General features: G+C 58.7%; 1 protein-coding gene across 5 annotated transcripts in view; it reads right to left on the reverse strand.

The window, feature by feature from the left end:
• The window catches only part of BRD1 (bromodomain containing 1), a 41,589-nt gene that overhangs the window by 10,969 nt on the left and 11,026 nt on the right, over positions 1-19,594 (reverse strand). Inside the window, exons 2-8 of one of the 5 annotated variants that reach the window (XR_005836803.1) lie at positions 16,511-16,667; positions 10,952-11,083; positions 10,549-10,677; positions 9,790-10,102; positions 7,730-7,990; positions 2,008-2,318; positions 1,821-1,925 (exon numbers count right to left, since the gene is read on the reverse strand). Coding sequence is in view for 4 of the 5 variants with exons in the window: in XM_040637734.1 (XP_040493668.1) it covers positions 1,821-2,318; positions 7,730-7,990; positions 9,790-10,102; positions 10,549-10,677; positions 10,952-11,083; positions 16,511-16,667 (1,490 nt within the window). In the remaining variant the exon portion in view is untranslated. Of the gene's footprint in view, positions 1-1,820; positions 2,319-7,729; positions 7,991-9,789; positions 10,103-10,548; positions 10,678-10,951; positions 11,084-16,510; positions 16,668-19,594 lie in introns of all 5 variants that reach the window. The other 4 variants (XM_040637736.1, XM_040637735.1, XM_040637734.1 and 1 more) reach the window with 4 other exon arrangements.

The raw sequence follows: 19,594 nt of genomic DNA on the forward strand, positions 1-19,594 counted from the left end.
CCCCTACAAGGCAGAGCACACGGATGAATCTTTGGAAAAAGCGGAAGGTTCAGAATAGTTCAAGTCCTCAGACGGCGAAGACCGCCCCTCGGAGCGAGCGATCCAGGGCGTGCAGAGAGCACCAGGAAGCTGAGCGGAGGTGGAGCCAGCAATGGTGCCGGGTGGGCAGCAGGAGGCGGCGCGGCCCTCTGCCTGCGTGCTGAGCAGATCCTAGGGCTACTAAGACTCCCGGGCCGCTCAGGACAGCGTTAGGACTCATCATGCGTCCACTGTATCTACTGCCACTCTGGAACAAGAAAGCAAACACCCCCATGTCAGTCAGGTCACAGGGAGCACACGTTCCTCCAGACGCACACCGCGGCCCGCTCAGAAGCTCCTGCAGGACTGCCGTCAGCACCACACACCTGCAAGACCCTCCACTCGGCTGCACACAGGTGGGAAGAAGGGGACATTTCCTACAAGGACGAGGGTGCCCAAGGCCCCCGAAAGCGTGGCCACCATGGTAGCGGTGGAGCCTCACCGATGGTGGGAGGCCCAGGGGTGGCACCAGCTACAGCAGGACCAGCCTGGCCAGGTGAGGGCCACCGTGGGGCCCCACGGACCCATCCTCTGACACCAGGTTCGCGGTACACCTGGGCCGCGGAGGCCCCTGGCTGGCGCCGCCCTGCACCTGGGCCGCGGTCGAAGGCTCTAGCGTGGGGCCCGGAGCCTTGAACGATGTCCGAGCAGCTACGCCCGGGTGCCCACGGCACGACACGCTCTGGCTCACCTCCTCGTGCGGGGACGGGACCTCAGCGCACGCGCACCACACGCGGAAGGAGCCTTTCCCTAAGCCTGGCTGGGACAGGCCGCGTGCGGTCTCAGAGACTAGGGAGCGCTGCACTGAGCGCCGTCTACGGCCTAGGAATCCCCCGCGCAGCTTCACATTACTTGGAAACAGAAACAAGGCTTTAACCCAACAAAACGTGAGCACGAGAACAAAGGATTTCTATAAAATTAAAGTGAATGTTCCACACGTTAAAATAAAATTCCTAAGAAGTGATCCGGGCAACAAAAGGACGCTCGTGCTAGTGGGGGGGGGGAGCACACCCCAGCGCGAAGGCTGGGGCGGCGTGTGCGGTCCCCCCGCCTCACCCGCCCAGCCACCCGAGAAGCCACCCGACGAAAACGCACTTCTGTGTGTCGACGTGACAGGCGGCCCCGCATCCCCAGCAAGAACCCGGAGGACACGAACGTCCGAGCGCGCCACCAGGAGGAGGCGTCAGAGGCACAGCCATGCCGACAGACGCAGGAACGAGCAACAGTCGTAAGGCTGCGTGGCGGCCCGCCTCTCAGTCTCAGCGGGAGCCCCGCACGGTGCGAACCCCGCCACAAGGCTGCTGCTGCCCCGAACCCGCCCGGAGCCTCCCGGCAAAGCAAAGAACTCAAGGAGAAGCCCGGCGCCGAACGACTGACAGGCTCTCGTGTTCCTTCGGCAGCTCGCGGACAGGACACCGCCTCGACAGCGAGGAACGTCACAGCGCTCTTTGGTCAACTGTGCCACGCGCGGCACCGCAGCCCGGGGCAGGCCCCTCCGAGCCGGGGCCGCGCCATCGGACCCGCTCCCAGAGCCAGACGCGGCCGCCCACGCGCCCCCTGTGCCGGGACACAGCGTGCGCAACACACCCGCCAGGCCCACCCGGCCCCGGCCTGCGGTGGCGCCACCTGCAAAGGAACCCCGCGGCGGCCCTCGGACGGCCCCGCGAGCCGCGGCTGGGGCCACCGCCCGGCAGCCCGCCGACACCCCTGGAGGAGAGAACACGGCGCTCCGTGGCATTTACCTGTGTCCAGGCGCTTTCCCGGGGACCCCTCCTCCACCTCAGAGTCGCCGCAGGTGCTCCGCGACCTTTTTCTTGGCTGCAGAAGAGTCTCCAACCTCGGAAGGACTACAGACAAAAAGGTTTTGGTCCCTAGCTGAGGAGAAGTTGGCTGGGTTTCAGTGTTCTTGGCAGACTTTGGGGGGCTTACACTTTTCGATTTGCAGAAGAGAACAGAAGTGCGTCTGTTTACATCGCTTGCTGGCTCCGCCACCGCGGAGGCCGCCGCCGCCGGCGCATCGCCACTACTGGCGAGGGTGGGCTGTGCAGGGTGTCCGATTACCAGTGCGCTCTGAGGGCAAGTGCTATGTGACTCGTTATCAAATGTGACTCTTTGGAATAGTTTACTCTGCTCGGGGTTGAGTTCTACTGGTTTGAGGGTTGGTGGTTCTGAATTAGTCTCCGAGTTTGAAGGAAGAGGTAATGCATCTGATGGTTCAAGTTTAGGGGGAGATTTATCTCCTGAAAAAATTATAAATAAAGTGATTTTTGAAAACTGATAATTATAAAATCTATTATAAAACTTACTATAAATGTGAAGTCCACCAAAATACTAATTCAATTAAGGAAACAAAGCATCACACATACTGTCTGCAAACAGGGAGGGGCCGCAGCGGCCCGGGGCCCGGGGCCGTCGGGTGACACTGTGTGCGCTTCCCTAACACCGAAGACGGCGGTGGCCTGGCGCCCGGGCTCCAGGGGCCCAGGTGTACAAGTTACTCTCTGGAAACGACCGTCGCGGATTCCCTCCACATATGCCAGTACTAACACATCATTTGAGTTCATGACAATTTCCACAATCAACCGTTCACTTACCTGGAGGAAGAAAAATACTTCCCACAACTAGGGGGGCTAACTGGGCATTCCCACACAGTCCTGACCCGGGCCACACGGTCAGCAAGCAGGACACGAGCATGTAAATCTGACCTCTGACCAGGGTGTTCTCTCTGGGTTGATGAGAAGGCCCATCTGATGAGTGGCGGGTGGCTGGGAACGACTCACAGGAGCGGGAAAACCTCCCACTCGGCTCTCCACTACCATCTACGCCATACTGTGAAAAGTTATTTAATGTAGATTCTTTTTCTCGAATCTGACTTCAAAAATAAAAAGTCTTTGGAAGAAGACTATTAACACAAAAACACGAAGTCTAAAGACCCAACGGAACACAGCTTTACCCCAGTGCGCGGAGAGGAGGTCCTGCAGGGACCAAGCAGGCCGGCCGGGTGAGGGTGCAGCCCTCTGGGACAGGCCACCGCTCTGGGCTACAAGACGTGTGGTATAACACCAAGACTAACAATTTAAATGACCCTAAGTGGTATATATATCCTCATTTAAGTACACTTTTTATTTTATTAAACTTTCAAACTGCCCCCAAACCATGTAAAAATACAGAAAAAAGTAGTATTTTAAATCTGGTAATTTTGAAAGCAGAAAGCTGCACAGCTCCTGGGTCCCACTCATGTCTCAGGGCAAACGTCCTGAGAATTCTCCCTAAGGAACAGGAGAAGGAGCCAAGCAAGGCTCAAGCCGCTGGAGCGGTGGGGGCTCTGCTCATCCCAGACACAGCCCTGCCTGGCGACGCCCCTCGAAGCTGGACACAGCACGTCACAGGGACCCAAACCCCAAGGGAGCGTTTCCTCAGCAGAAGGCCGAGTGAGAGTCCGCGGCAGATGGGACACAAGTCCTCTCGTGTGTCCCCCCACCACGGCTGCACCACTGCCCGAGTGGACTGTCGGGTGTCCGTGACGCGGAAACACTGAACCACGAACGACACTGACTGACACGGGGCAGAGTTCTTCCTGCCTGTCCCGTCAAGTCCCTGAATATAACATTCAGAACCACCCAGAGAGACTGAGCAAATGGAAACTGGAGACCACAAAGAGCTGCTGCTGCTGGGAAGCTTTCCCAAGAACCCCGAGGCCAGGCAGGCACTCACGCCTGCGGCCCACGCAAACTCACGAAAGGAACCACTGCTGCCCCTTCCCTGACCACGCACCTCAGTTCACCACCTGCCCCTTGTCCCCGCCTGTGGCCTCTCCCTCGGGCCCCCACGCCGGGCCCCCATCCTGACCACTGCACCAGGAGCCCTGCCCCAATCCCTGTGGCCAGCATGGGGCCACGGTCACGGCCACGGCCAGAGGCCCGCCTCCATCTTAGCCAGGTGGGCCTCGGCAACACCAGGGAGCGGCCACTAGAGCCTGAGGGAGCAACTCCCTCCCCAGGCTCTCCTGAGCCCCCTCCTCGCATGCCCTGTCCGTGCTCCCACCTCAGACTCCTGTCCTGGCTCAGCCTGCTGAGCCTGCCCACCCCTGCCTGGGCGGCAGGCTGCCAAGGCACCCACATGCCTGGCCAGGTACACAAGGCCCCGGGCCGCCGAGGTCCACGCACACCTTCTCCTCATCTCATGCTCAGCCCACAGAGGACCTTCTCCTGCCCTCACACCCCTCAGCAGACACAAAGGTGAAGACGTCATCAGAGGGGCCTCCCCACCCTTCCTTCTACCCGAAGGCGGCCTGGGGCACAGCCACAAACGCTCTGCCTGTCCATCGTCCCTGCTCTGTGGTCAGCCTGGGCAGCTCACTGAAGCATTTCTGAGGCATGAAAGGGCGGGCAGATGGGGGCCAGCCGTCAAGGGCTACTAGGTGACCAGGTGCAAACCACTGCCACCACCAGCTGCCACACCATGGGGGCTGCTGAAGCCCTGGGCCTCACTCTCCTCACCCGTAAGAAAAGAGCGCCGGTGCCTGGTGAGCCCCATAGCTGCACCACTGTGCCCGTCAGCCGGCACCCCCCCCTCCTGCCCAGCCCCTCCGGGCGGGCGTGTCCGGTCAGGACCCTGAGCCGACAGCACACTGGAAATTAATACACAAATGTGAACGTCACTTGTGAAAAGTCACTGGCTTCTATTATGTCGTTTAACTGCACATAAGAATAGAATAGACTCCATTTGACTTAGACTTGTAAACATAAACATCAAAGTCCAAAACTTCACTCCCTCGTAAGAGCCACACGGCTCCCCGTTCAGGATCTGAAACTAGCTCCTCTGGAAAATCCAAAGAGGCAGCTCCGTCTGCAGGTCAGCCACTCGCCAACGACACCAAATGCGTCCACATCAAAGCCACAGAAAACTTGGGCAGGCTCCAGTGTGAGGCACTGGCCTCCCGTGACCCCGGACTGCACGCTGTCTTACCACTACCCCTGCCTCGGACTTCCTCTAGCAATCCTCGAGGGACAAAACACCACCTCTGCACACTGCAGACCGGGGAGACCTCTTACAAACATGAAACACGACAGGGTCCTCTCCCACTGCAGCGGGGCCCGCCAAACCACAGCCCCGCACACCGTGGGGACTCTCGGCTGCACTCGACTGGAGCAGGCCTGAGGGAGCCTGAGGGGAAAGAGAACACGAGGCCAGAGCTCCAAGCACGACCTAAATCCCAGCGACTGGAAGGGAAAGGCCTGGCCGGCGACTGGGTGACGGCACCCTGCGCCCTGCTGGCCCACAGCTTGCCGTTCTCCCCAAGCCACCTGTCTTCACGACTGCACCCAGTCAGTCAACAGGACCAAACTCCGGGCAGAAGCAGAGACTAAGCTGAGAGCACCAGCGGACGGGGACCACACGCACCAGGCGCCTGCGGCCGTGACTGGGCTACCCAGCCCCGCACACCAGCCCGGAGAACCACCAGAGCACCGCAGACGGAGCCAAGGCAGGAGCGCCGGCCCCAGACACGAGGGTGCAAGGAAGGGCCCCCATGAGAGCAACGGCCCCACGGCCTCCCTTCAGAGGAGGCACCTCAGCGGGCCCGACCCAATCGTAAGCCCTGTTCGCTCACAATGGAGACAGCGTGCTGAGGGGTGAGGATCACGTTGCGGCCATGCGTCCTCACCTTTCAGAAGATTCTCGGCCCTTGTCCCACGAGAAGGACCACGAGCTCCCCTTTCTACGCTAGCTCTTAGCTGTCTCCGCCAACCTTCATGGGACGACACCCACCCCTCATGTGGAGGTCCCACTGCTGCCTCAGGGCCCCCCCTGCACCGCTCCCACCAGCCACCAGTGAAAGGCTCTCTCCACGTGGATTCCAGGCCATCTTTTGTCAGGTCTTCCTACTGTCTTCCTTCAAAATGACCCCAGCACCTCAGAGCAGCAAACGTGGGCTGGAGTGGGGGGACGCTTGCCTGACGGGGGACCTGAGCTGTGCAGGAAGATGGCTGGAACGACTGGGGAAGACACTGCGTCCAGACAGCCGATGACGGTGAACGACTGGTTCACAAGCTTTCCCCAAACTCACTCTTTTTGGACCAAATAACTATCAAGAGTGGATTTTCCACAAAGAGAAAAAGATCAGCTCAGCCAGAGTGACAGCTCAGGCAGCGGGAAGGGACTGGACAGGACGAAAGTGTACATCCGACTCCAGGCCTAACAGCTGGGGCCACCCTGGACCCCAAGGACCACGAGGGTGCAAAGAGGGGGCGGCCAGCACCAAAGCTTGTAAGAGCAGGTGCTCTTTAGAACGGAACTGTCCCGGGGAGCCTGGATGGCTCAGTCGGTTGAGCGTCCGACTCTTGATTTCGGCTCAGGTCTGGATCACAGGGTTATGGAACCGAGCCCCATGTCGAGCTCCGCGCTGGGCATGGAGCCTGCTTGAGATTCTCTCCCTCCCTCTCCCAGAAAAAACCATAACACCAGAAGCCTCTCCTCTCTTCCTGTCACCCAAAAGGGAGGTTCTAGAATCTGCACCTCACACTAGGGGAGCCTAGTCAGAGGCACCGTGAACTGCAACAAAGCAGCTACAGAACGAGGGAAGCCGCCTGAACGATTCTGAGCTGTGTGCACAAGAGGTCACCTCCCAGGAGGAGGACAGGCTCGAGGGCTGTAGCTCTCGTCTCGTGCAGCAGGATCAACGGGAGCAGCGACACGGGAGGACCGTGTCGGGTTCAGAGGGACCAAAGGTCACCCACAACCCCCTCCAGGGACAGGCCGCACCGCAGAGCGCCCGCACCGGGCACACAGCAGGGCTGCCCCGCGGACACGGACGCCCACAGCACAGGTTACTGCTCCTGCTGCTCTGCCGTGGACATGCCGCGAAGACGCTCAAGACGACGAGGCCAACTGCCAGCAGTGTGGCGGTGGGGAGTCCTCCCGTGCCGTCTTCGCTTCTGCCAAACTAGAGTGTGTGGACTCTACTAACATTGAGAGCGCGCGGAGGAGCGGGGCGCGTCTTTTACCAGGCTCTCTGTGCTCCAACAACTGGGCTACCGTGCTCCCCTGACAGTCCGTGTCCCGAGCACGAGGCCCACCACCTGCGGCCGCCTGTGGTTTCCACTAGCACTGGGCTTCCCGGGGCTCCCGCGGGGTGGCTGGGTTTCCTCTCCTCATTGACTCCCTACGCACAGAAACATGCCCGATGCCCAGCTCTTCTCCCAGGCATGTGCCCCAGGAAAGGTCGCCAGCTCTCATCGCTGTGCACGTGACGTGTCGGGAGGCCCAGGAGGCAGCTCCAGGTCAGATCCCTGCTCCCTGGTTAACAGTCTGTACGTCACCTGCCACCCTTCGGACATCACAGAGGAGCATTCAAGTGATGGTGGCATCACGGCCCTTTCGAGAGCTGATGTGACCCACAAAAACCATCCCTCCTGTCATATAAGCCACTTCTACTCTACAACCACTCTGGACGGTGTACAACGCCTAAACCACGCTTTTTAAACAGTGTTTCAAGAACGACTTAAGAAAAAATAGTCTTCTTCCGTGTCGTAAGCTTTGTGACTACTGAAGTGCCGACGTGCGGCACAGACGGCACCAACTGTGACAGGAAACCAAAGCCCGGGAGGGGCTCTAGGGAGTCAGTGAAGACCGACACTCAGCACGTGCTTACCTTCCTCCCCCGTCTCCTGCCCCAGCTGAGCACCTTCCTCTTCAAAGCTTCCAATACCTGATTCCACAGGCGGGGGCTGGCTGTGCTGCTGGCTCAGTTTGTTCCGAAGGACAGCAATCTCCTTCTTCAGGAGCTTGGCACGCTTGCTCCGAGACCCGCTGGACTTCATGGCGCACGTGAGGTCTAGCTTGTCCAGCAGCTCCCGCAGCTGCTCCTCCAAGACCATGTGGGCCCTGTTGGCCGGGTTCAGCAGCCTGTCCACTGAAGTCAAAGGACACTCTGTCAGTCATCCACCACGGTGCCCCCGACACACCCTCACTGGCATCGGCCCCACCCACGGGAGCCCCAAATGCCCTCCACGCTCCCTCCAAACCCACAACGGGCTGCTGCCACAGGGAGACACGCTTTTACCCAGGGACGTCAGGACGCCCCTGGAGGCAAGTTTCTACGTCCCTGGAGGGCTGGCCAGGCGCACGGGGACACACTGCACGGAAGCAGGGCTAGCACCTCTCCTGGTGTGCACCCAAACCAAGCCCTGGAGTGAAGACCAGCGGCCGGGCCGGAAGAAGGCACAACGGGACGAACCCCAAGAGAGGTGCGCTCCACTGACCACATGCACAGGGCCACCTGTGCAGACAGGGGCAAGGGTGCAACCTGGCTGGGGCTCACGTCTCAGCTGGTCTTCAGACCCAGGCCGTTGTGGGGCTTTCCTAAAACCGGGCCACACAGCACACAGATCGTTCCCAGTTTCAGGCATATTTACTATCAACATCCCTAGCAACTTGAACTTCACCAAAACAACAAAATTTATAAAACACAAATTACCTGAAATTAGCAAAAGATGGCTAAGAAAGAAACAGCTCTTTCGATCTAAGAGGGGAGGGAGGGTGGGAGGAGACAGAAGCCAAGCACAGCTGCGAGGGGCACCTTCCTCCACAGACAAGCTTTAGTTTACCAGAAGCATCTGAGCTTTCACGAAGGAACGAGACATTAGTATTGCAAAATAAAAATGGCTAAAACCTAACGGCCTCGCTTGTATCCATACCATCTCTGACAAAATTTCACAAATAACAGCCTCAAAAATGTTCACATAAACAAAAATCGTGTCATTTGAAGGCCTCCCAAAAATGGCCTCGTCAGATCTTCACTCTTTAAGCAGACGAGTGACACCCACCCAGCGGCAGCCCGTGGGCCCCGGCACACCATGAAGGCAGCTGGTGCCCACACGGACTGAACGGGGAGGCAGGGAGGCGCATCCGCGGCCCGGGACGCGTGCTCACTAGCTCCGCCACCTCCCTGCACAAATACGGAAAAAACTGAAGACTTCTCATCCTTGAGTTTATCCCTAGTGAAAACGTGGGTGCGGAACTTTACTGAGGAAACCCCATGGGGACCAATATGCCCATGTCCTCAAAGCCCACAAGCCCCTTCCTGTTCCAGGGAGGTCACACGGTGGCCAGAGCATCGTGACCCGGGCAAGGTCCAGGGAAGGCAGCCCCCACCCGTCTCCAAGGATACGAACAAGCGAACAGACCGCTGTGCCCCATCTGAGAGGCCCATGGCGGCGCGAGGACGACTGGAGGCCAGAGTCCAGGGGCGCTGGCCACTCCTGAGGCCTTCCCTCAGCCACAAGACGTCGTCGGAAGTGGATTAAGACCCACCCGGGGTTCAGCCCCCAACCAAACTGCTTCCTGGTCTGTATCATTCAGACGCAGGCTGTTCCCTACGGGGCCACTGGCCACGTGTCTCTCTCTAATGGGCCCCAAAACACAAACAAACGTGGTAGGGGTATAAAACACACACTGCATGGCAAAGAAAAATGAAAAAACAATGGAAAATACGCTCCATAATTTTTATGGTAATTATGTGTTAAAACCACAACACGTTAGGAGTGCTAAGTTAAAAACATGTCTTTAAACTCCTTTCTTTCTCCAAGAGACTACTGGAAAACGTACGGTCACACATGCGGCTCGCGTTCTAGTCCCACTGGGCCGTGCGGACGCGGTCTGCGGGCAAGAGCGTGCTCCCACCGGGGCCTGAGCTCAGGGGCTGGTGCTTACCGTCATCCCAGGAGAAAGGCCGCCGGGGGGCCGCAGCAGGCCGCTCAGGCAGGTGCATCCCCGAGGCCGCCTCGAAGCCGATGCTGTCCGCCTGGCGCCTGGCCTGCCTCAGAACGACACCGCCCTGATCGCGCAGCCTCACGGCGGCTCTATAGAACACCGTGTCCTTGGCGTTGTACTTCATGCAGTTATCTACAATGAGATTAAAATCCTCCTCAAACTCAGTGAGGTGTCTATACCCTTGAGCTTCTAACCGTTTCCTCATTGTGGCAAAGTCCATGGGATGTTTAATGTGATCCAAATAATCTGGTACCTAATTTCAGGGAGGAAAAATAAGCATTTACAAACAAAGAAGGACTCTTATTCGTTCTACACAACCCCGCACAAGACACGCACGCGCACACGCACGGCACCGGGGCCTCTCACACAGCAGACAGTGCAGCGCGGAGACGCGCCCCACGTACACCCACCTCCCGCAGGGGCCCCTCTGACTCAACTCCCCAGACTGGACACAGCCACCGGTGCGCTCCTCCGGGCAGAGCCGCCGTCCACGGACGGCTTCTCTCTACGAGGGAACCCGGGCCTCTCGGTCCCCCTACTTCGCAATGAAACTATCACTTTGATAACTTAAAAGGAAATGTGTTAAATAAAAACGAAACACTAGGAGGAGACAAGCGCACCCCTGTGCCTAGCGAACAGCCTCTACATAAGGAGCAGGGCGAGCCCCGTCCCGCGCGGGCCCGGCGTGTGAACACCCACCTCCTTCAGGCTCACCGGCTGGGCAAATATCCGAGCCGGGTCCTTCTCCTGCAGCTGGTCGAGGACGGAGCGCAGCAGCACCGTGAGCGGGGTCAGCCGCAGCTCCAGGGCCATCTGCTCCACCTTCACCTGCGGAACACGGCACCGGCTGTGATGCCCGCCACATGCCCTTCCTGCCTTCCACGGCCCCTCGAGGTGCCTGCTTCGAATGCCCTGGCGCACTCCGTCTCAGCTGCCGCCCACCACTGCCCAGCGCCTTTGACCAGGCCCGTGACACGGGGCGCCCCCGAACACCCACCGCGTGCCGGCCTCGCTCCCCGCCTCCCCGGCCCCACGCCATCCCAGACACGGCACGGCCGGCCACGCGAGCCCCAGGGCTGCTCCGAGGGGCGCGGGGCCTCACCTGCTCCCGCTTGAGCTTCTCCCGCTTGCGCAGCAGCTCGATCAGCAGGCGCGCACGCTCCAGGTCGTGCCGCAGCCGCTGCCAGTACTTCAGCTTCTCTTTGGCAGCTTGAATCTCCTCGTCGTTTTCTCTCTGAGGAAATGAAGCCGAAGTCAGCCGCACCGCCGCTCGCGGGGGAACACGGGCCCCGGAACACGGGCCGCCCGCGGAGGCCCAGCCCTCCCCACAGGCAGCCGGGGCGCCCACCAGCAGAGCCACGAGCCCCGAGCCGACGTCCGCGCGCACGGACGCGCCCCACACGGCAGCGCGGGTCGTGCGAGGCCGGCACGCTATGGACGCCAAGAGCCGGCCGGACCTGCGCCGCGCACGAGCTCAGGGACCGGCGTCTCGGCCCCGCACAGGAGGAGCTGAGGGGAGCAGGGCACCGTCGGGGCCGTGGCCGCCCCGGCCAGGACACGGGGCACGGACGAGCGGCCCGGGGAGCACACCCCAGGGGCACGCCCACACCCAGCGGCTGGGAAATCGGCCCGCGTGGGGTCCCCACTTGAGCGCCGCCTCCTTCCTCGGCAAAACACACGTGCCACTGACCTCAACACAGCCCTCGACTGACCCATTTCCATTCCGGCGTTTTCAAAAATAAACATGCCGTACCCAGAGAGCAAGGAGATGGCGGGCAGTGAAGAGCAGACAGACGGCGGCCCTGCCCGGTGCACCTCGGACCACGACGCAGGAGTTGCCGCTCTGGCCGTGCCGGAGACACCAGGGAGCAGCCGGACCGAAACACAAGCCCCACAGCAGCCGAGGACGTCCCCACGCGACAGCCAGAGACCTTCCCAGCACAGAGCGGCGCTCGGCCTCCAGGAAATCTCCACCCAAGGCCCTCCATGCTCCCGTCCATGCGTCCCTCGCTGCCCCAACCTGCCCCAGGACCAGGTCGGCCATTCCCTAGGCCCCCACACGGTCCCACTGCCCTCACTCGCAGCCCCACACTTCCCTTCCTGTCCCTTAAGGTCTGTCCAGGCCCAGGAGTCACCATCTACTCCTGCGGCTGCTGCCTGTCCTCAGCTCCAGACCCCGCGTGCTGGCGCGGCATATGGACGGCCCACAAAGGCCATATGCCGGGAGCTGAGCACCCCTCTGGGTCTGTCTGCGCAGCAGCGGAAGACCCCCCTCTGCCCAACCACAGCTCCTGGGGCAGAGCCAGTGCAGATGGCAGAGGAAGGAGCAGTTGGGGCACTCTCCCCCCGCCCCTGAACCCCAGCTATGCTAAGACGCTCACGTCTGTCCCTGTGCTGTCTTCCAGCACATGGCCGGGGCCCCTGATCACAGCGGTCCAGAATGCCCACTGCACATGCACGCACATGACACCCTGGACTGAGAGAACGTTCCCCAGCTCCGGTGACTTTACCTCACTGCTCTGCAGACACATACCTACGGCCTCGGACAAGTCACTCACCATCGGATTCGGGGACATACTCCACAGGCGTCAGACCCCCTTCTCTCCGTCTGGAAGCCTCTGTCCCTCAGGTGTCCAGCCCGCCGCACCCAGACAGCTGAAACGGCGCACCTGCCAGGCAGGGCCCTACCCCCGGGCACCCCTCATTCTGTCTCAATCTGAGCACCTGGCAGGTGACAACTGCCAAGATTCGACCCTGAGGCCACAGGGGGCTATGACATGGTGTCCTCACTTCAGGGTCTGAGGGCAGAGAGTCACTGGCGAGGCTGCCAAGACCCTCCCTGCTATCAAAGGGCCGGGAAGGCTGGGCCAGGGCCTCCTCTCCAGGCCCTCTCCCACTCCGCCAACGCCAATCACAGAGCTTGTTTTAACGTTATTTAAGTCTCAGGCATTGGGGTGCCCGGCTGGCTCAGTCAGTGGAGCGTGCCACTGCTGATCTGAGGGTCATGAGTTCGAGCCCCACAGTGGCTGTGGAGCCTACTTAAAAATCGTCAAAATCTCAGGCACTAAGTAGGAGTTAACAGCGACATCAGCTGTATAAACGTGACCAATAAATACATTAAAAAGTAGATTTAGCAAACCAAATTCCCCAAAAGCATCTGAAAATCCCCTTGTCTATTGGTCTGAATAAACACTCCGAAAACATCAACCAAGAGGACATGGAGCCTGGCGATCCCACAAAGCAGAAGGAACGCGGTGGGTGCTCCCCGCCCCCCCAGCTGCGCTGCCCATGGCGCTCACGGTCCTAGCTGGGAGACAGCGTACATGGCCGCCCTCCGCGGCCCCCGAACACGACGCCTGCTGGACAGGACCCAGCCCTGACGTGCAGGCTTCAGCAGGTCCATCCACACAAAAGCACCTGAGTTTCCTGACTCTGCTGTCCAGTGAGTTTGATTTCCTCCACGAAACCTACCCGGGAAGACAACGTGAAGTGGAAGAAAAGCAAAGCGGCTTCTGGTACCGAAAAGCTATCAGGAAAGAGAATTTCAGAACCCCATGTTTACCACCTTCCTGAAGAACGGGAGGGTACTGGAAGGAGGGGACAGGGCAGGCCAGGCCCAAGAGGTGAGGACCTAGCACATCCATCCGAGTCCCAGGACACCACCAAGGACTCAAGATCCCTGAGGCAGCACTCCCTGCCCTGCAGCAGGACGGACAGAGGGACCCAGCCCCACTGCGGAACCTCACGCCCGCAGCAGCTGGGTGGAAGGCCACAAGCTCAGCCCCGGCACAGCAGGTGCCCGCGAGGTCCCAAAGAGAGGAGGGGGAGACGCCATCAGAGAGAAGCCTCGCACTGAGCCAGAGATATGATATGCTGGCTCCAGGGCATGCAGGACAGGACACACAGGAGCTCTGCCCTCCACCTGCCCCCAGCACTCGCCCACTGACCCTCATCCCAACCAGCGTCTGAGGATGGTGGAAGATGGGCTCTGGAGACTGGGCCATGAAGGCCCCAGGAAGGTGCCCACAGGGACCCTGTGCTCCAGGCCAGACCAGAAGAGCAGAGGCAGCTCCTCCAAGACCACTGTGTACGGCAGCGTCCAGCAGTGCCAACCTGAGGGCCCGGCATCCGAGGCACCTTGCCTGCCTGGACGTGGGGGACCTCGCTCTTGGACCAGCTTGTCCCATCTGTCTATCTCCCCACTGCAAGGTCAGCCATGGGAGGGAAGGGCTGCACCTGACCTCTTCCACAGCCTGGCCCAGAGTGGGCACCCAGAAATACAGACAAACGAGTCCAGTTAAACCCTAACATCAAGTACGCCCCAATTTTCAAAAACATATGAACATTACACTAAGCCCTAAATGTTCCACGTGGAACGTTACTGTTTTGGACCCCGCAAAGTCATCAGCCCTACAGGGTAAAGCAGGAAAGGACAGTCTGGATGCAGTCCCTCCACAGGGCGACTCCGGGGCGCCTATGCAGGCTGCCCAGGGGGCTTCCAACAACCACACACTAACTCACCCCACAGGAATTCACCCTGCAGGTCACCCCAGGTGCACTCCACCCAGGTGCACTCCAGGACACCCAAATTCAAGCTGTGCAGAGAGACTCAAGCCTAGGCGGTCCCTCCTGCCGAGGACACGAACACTCCCACAGCTCACGTTCCTGTCCCTACACGTGTATTTCATACGTGGCAGCCCCAGGCAGGTCACTCCCACTGGCCCACATGTCCCACAGGCACAAACACCAACCCCATCCCCAGAGGGGAGAAGGGAAGGGACGAACAGGCAGCTCATCACTGAAGCGGACGTCGCTAACAGAGACCTCCAGTGTGATGCGGGTTAGCAGGGATTCTGAGGGCCTAGGCCCAAGCGTGTGCAGGCTGCGTGTGGCCCCCAGGGCGGGCGGCAGGTGCACCACACAAGGGACGCGTCCGCGCCAGCCCACAGCCCGGCGCACCTCGGGACACTGGAGCAGCCTGGCCACAAGGGTGCGTGCATCCAGCGTCACCGGGACCCCAGATTAAGCGGGCCCCCTTCAGTACACTGGAACACGCCACCCAGCAGCCCCTGGCCCAGCAACCCTGGACATCCGTGGAAGTGACTCAGACAGTGCTGAGGGCACCAGGCACTGGCCTGGACCACCGGGGGGGTCGGCCCAATCACCACACCTCAGAGGGGCATCGGCTCCAAGACACACGCCCTTCCTTCCCCAGAGATGAAAAAGGATTAAGGGCAACCCCACAGAGGCCCAGAATCTTCACTTTTGCTGTGGTTTTCAAAAAGTATAGAAAAGATGTTAAAACCTACATTTTTTTTTAACTGAGCACTTAAATGTGCTAATATTTTGAATCTTTTTTGGCCATAGAATCAAAAAAAGTCAAGGTGAACGGTTCCCCACCATCCTCCAGGCCAGGGGCAATGAGAAGAGGGTCACACTTGACCTGGGTCTCCAGCTGTGACCAAGACAGAGGGACAGCAGACATACAGGAGCTACCTCTCCTGACATATGGGGTGAACGGGGTGTCATCACCACACAGCCAGACACTCATCTAGGCCGCCCCTTGCCGGCACGGGGAGGGTGGCGACACGAGGGACGGATCCGCGCCTGGTACAGCCAAGCTCCCTCCAGGGAGCTGTAGCCTGAGCCCAGCACACCGCAGAGGGGGTGACCGCACCCCCAGACAACCCCACAAACCAGGAATCCAGTGGGTCCAGGGAGCACAGCGTCCAGCCGAGTCTGACAGTGTCCCTTCCGACACACACAGCCACCTGGTGACTCAGAATCGAAGGAGAGAAGCAAAGCCTTTCAGACAACAGCAGCACAGCACCCACACGGCAATCCGACATGAACCCTCGGGAAGGACAGTTTCCGCTATGTGCCCAGAATGGCAGAGAAAGAGCAGCAAGGAGACTGCACTCTCTGCCGTGTCCCCCCGGCCTCCTAGCCTGAGCAGGTGGCCTAGCCCAAGGCCAATCACAGACACAGCTCTCCCTACCAAGCTGCCCGCTCCCCACAGCACGAAGTGCGCTACTCAAGAATTCTGGGCCATGTGCCGAAGAACCATTTTTGTCTTCCTTTTATGTTTGTGACATCTCATGGAGCCAATTTCTTACTTTCCAAATCCATCCTTCCAGAACCGCATCGCACTCTCAGATGGTTCTACAAAACCAGATGTACTAAAACACAAGAGCTTGTCTGGTTTTGTTCTTTTTAAAAGGCAAAGCCCGTTTCCTCTCACTCATCGGGGCTCTCGTCCCCCTCCCTCCCCCCAATGTGGTCAACGTGAAGCAGGCCTTCAGAGCAAAGCCCTAGAAACAAACCACTCCTTGCACGTTTCCAAAACTCAAACTCCCAGCCCAGCACACAAACCCAGGTCCTAGGGGCCCAGGTCTCACCTCCTGCTGCTCCCCCCACCCCCGGCACGCCCACCCCACATGACCAGCACGGTTAACAACTTCCCTGGGCGCCCCCAACATGTACAGAAACAAGGACAGATGAGAGTCACCCACACAACCACAGCTCACACAGCCCGGAGCAGACACAGGCCCGTGGGTGCGTCTAGCACCGGACCAGACGGGGCTTGCAGACCAGAGCCTGGGGCGGGGCGGGAGCTGCTGTGTCGGCCCCGTGTGTCGGGAGAGCAGGAGACGCCACGTACCTGCTGCGTGCTTCTCTGGGACTGCAGGCTGGACTGGAGTCGCCGCAGCAGGGGGGCACCGTTCCGCGACAGCCTTTTGAGCAGCCAGTAGCTGTGGGCTCTCTCAACGAACTGCTTCTTCCGCTGGATGGCCACCTGATTCGCAATCCTATTTAATCTAAAACACGGAAAACTCAAGAGTTTAGCTTTAAAGGAGCACAGGAACATGTTTTCATCGTGGAAACTAGAAAGAACAGGGTCACTTTTCACAAGCCAATGTCCGTACTTGATGGTCTATGCTCAGCCCTCCAGCCGTCCATGGTGCACAGGACCAGGCCGACCTCCAGCTACCCACAGTCACACCCGCTGTAAGCCACGCGAGTGTCTACCAGAGACACCAGACACGGAAAAGGAAAATACACTGAGCGAAGCTCTCACTTCCTTCCATGTTACGCCGACCACACCCAGGTCCATGAAAAGCTGCTGTACCAGGTGGGGTGAGGAGGCACTGGTCCCCCTCAAAGAGGTCAGGGCTGCAGACAGAGCAGCTGCTCCTTACTAGCATGACCACGGGCATCTGCAAGTCGCAGGACACAGCTTCCCTTCAGGGACTATAAAATGCACGGGGTTTGTGAAAACACTTGCACAGAGGAGAATCATCATCTAAAAACCTAAAAGGTGAGCCGGAGAGCGTCCCCATCCCTGTCACTATCCTCCCTGCTGAAACAAAGCAATGATCCATCAATATGCCTCACAAAGACACTGAAAGAGAACATAAACTCAACCATAAACCAAGAACTTAACGCAAACACAAACGAAACAAAAGGTGCCTCACTGTATACCCAACATCAAAATGTCAGGACGAAACCAAGGAATTTTAAGACCAAATTTTGAAGACTGTAAGTCCTAACTTTTACAAAACGATCCGTGATCAAGACAGCCAGAACCCCCAGCTCTGTAATGTCCAGCCCCACGTCCTTTCAAGGTTGTTCCAAGCCCTGCTGCCAGTCAGCCTGCTCACTTCTGAAGGGCACGCCTCCCACAGGGCCGTCCTGCTCCGGTGTCCGCGAGACCTCACTCCATGCGCAGAACCAACGCGGCCTCTCATGGCAAGGCACAGCTCGAGTGTCTGTCCCGCAAAGGGACTCGATACTGAGGAACTGACGGAGGGGGCAGCTCCATGCCAGACACAGCCAGGCTTTGCCAGAAAAGCCCCATGAGACCCTAGAGAAGACGCCAAGAGCTTGTGCGGGCAGGTGCAGAACCCATGCTCAAGTCTGTCCACAGCCTGCCCAGGAGCATGGGGCCGTGGGTCTGCACATGCGAGGACCCTGGCTCACACGGCCTCTGCAGGAGGCAGGGGGAGGACACCTGTCGCAGCACCCACGAGCTTCTCCAGCATGGCGGAAGGTGCTGGGGAATGCCTGGATTCTGCACGAAGCTCCTCGGCTGCAGACGTGGCTGTGCTGGTCCTGGGCACTGCCCGTGCTGACTCTCATGGGGCCTTGTCTGTTCGTTTGTCTGACCGTTCGCAACTGCGGCACGATCCAGGTGCAGCAAGGAGCACGAGCCTGAGCGCGCACGGTTCGGTGGATCTCCCCGTCTGCAGACAGGTGTTTCAATGCAAGGACACACTCAGCTGCTTCAACAGTGAAATGAGGCAATGTGAACAGAAGTACTTCTTAACAATTTGAAGTTCAAGGAAACGCTGTTTGACGACACGCTCATAAATACAGACTTTGAACCTCATGAAACAAGCCACCATCTCTTCAGCGTCTGGATCTCTGAGCCACGAACAGCTCACAGACATAAGCAACACGGCTTTGATGAAAATGGATTTCAAGGTGTCCTAGAGTATTCACTGAAAAGCCGCATTCCACTGAGCTGACTCTCCTTCACCAGCTGCAAAGAGTCCTGAAGGAGCAGGGTGGGCGCAGAGCACCCAGGCACCCACCACGCACGTTGTCGGACACACAGCACCTCCCAGGAAGCAGCAGCAGGGCCCATGCTGAGCACGCCCACATCAACCCTGCACCCACCCAGCCCAACCAGCGAGCAGAGGGAGGGCAAAGGAACATGCTAAACCACACCACAGACAGGCCAGCCACACAAGCCTGGCCAAGGGACAGGGGCCCAGGGGACCCGCGGCAGGACGGGGACCCAGCTACTCCAAAGGGACAGAGACCAAAAGGGACCTTTACGAGAGCAGACACAGAGAAGACTCGTGTAATTTTAAAGGCACGGCACACCCCGGTGTTCAGGAAGAGGGTAAAAAAGGTGAGTTCCACACAGGTGAGGACAGTGGGAGTCCTGGGGACAGGAAGGGCTGCAGGAAGGGCTGCGGGAGGGGGCGGCCAGACTCTGTCTTCTCAAGTACATGGCACAAGGGTGTGTACGAGGGTGTCTACCTCACAGCCACACATTTGTTTTATGATCCTTTCTCCTTTTGTTTTACTTTAAATACTTTTTTTAAAACTTTCTTCTTTGAGAAAGAACACACATGCAAGCATGGGGAGGGGCAGAAGGAGAAAGAGAATCTTAAGCAGACTTCCCCACTGAGCAGGGAGCCCGACGCAGGGCTCTACCTCACGACCCTGAGATCACCACCTGAGCCGAAATCGAGTTTAGACGCTTAACTGACTGCACCACCTAGGTGCCCCTTTAAATATTTTTTTTAAATACAGTATTTGCCAAAGGTATATAAAAGGATTAAAAGATTGATTTTCTCAAGCCTATCTGAATATATCTCATACACAAAGTGCGTTCAAATGAAAAATAACCAGGCTTCTGGAGAAACTGAGGGAGGGCCCGACAGAAGGTCGATTGGTAAAACATAAATTTGTGACTTTGCTTATAATTTGGCACAAAATGTTTTAAACTGAGTACCTGCTATGATAAAACTGCTTTGACACCATCTATTTACATCCGCGATCAAGACGCAGGTCCACGTCCACAACAACAAAAACCAGGAAGAGGATTAAGGGAGAGCTGTCTCATCAGAGCAGCAAGGACATCCATCCACGAACCAGTCATCTTCGCAAAGCCCTGTTTCCTGAACACATGCGCCCAGCACACGCCCTCACGCGGAAGGAGCCTCAAGCCAAG

The sequence above is a fragment of the Ursus maritimus genome, unplaced genomic scaffold, assembly GCF_017311325.1.
Source record: "Ursus maritimus isolate PB19 unplaced genomic scaffold, ASM1731132v1 scaffold_21, whole genome shotgun sequence".
In the NCBI taxonomy this organism is placed as follows: domain Eukaryota; kingdom Metazoa; phylum Chordata; class Mammalia; order Carnivora; family Ursidae; genus Ursus; species Ursus maritimus.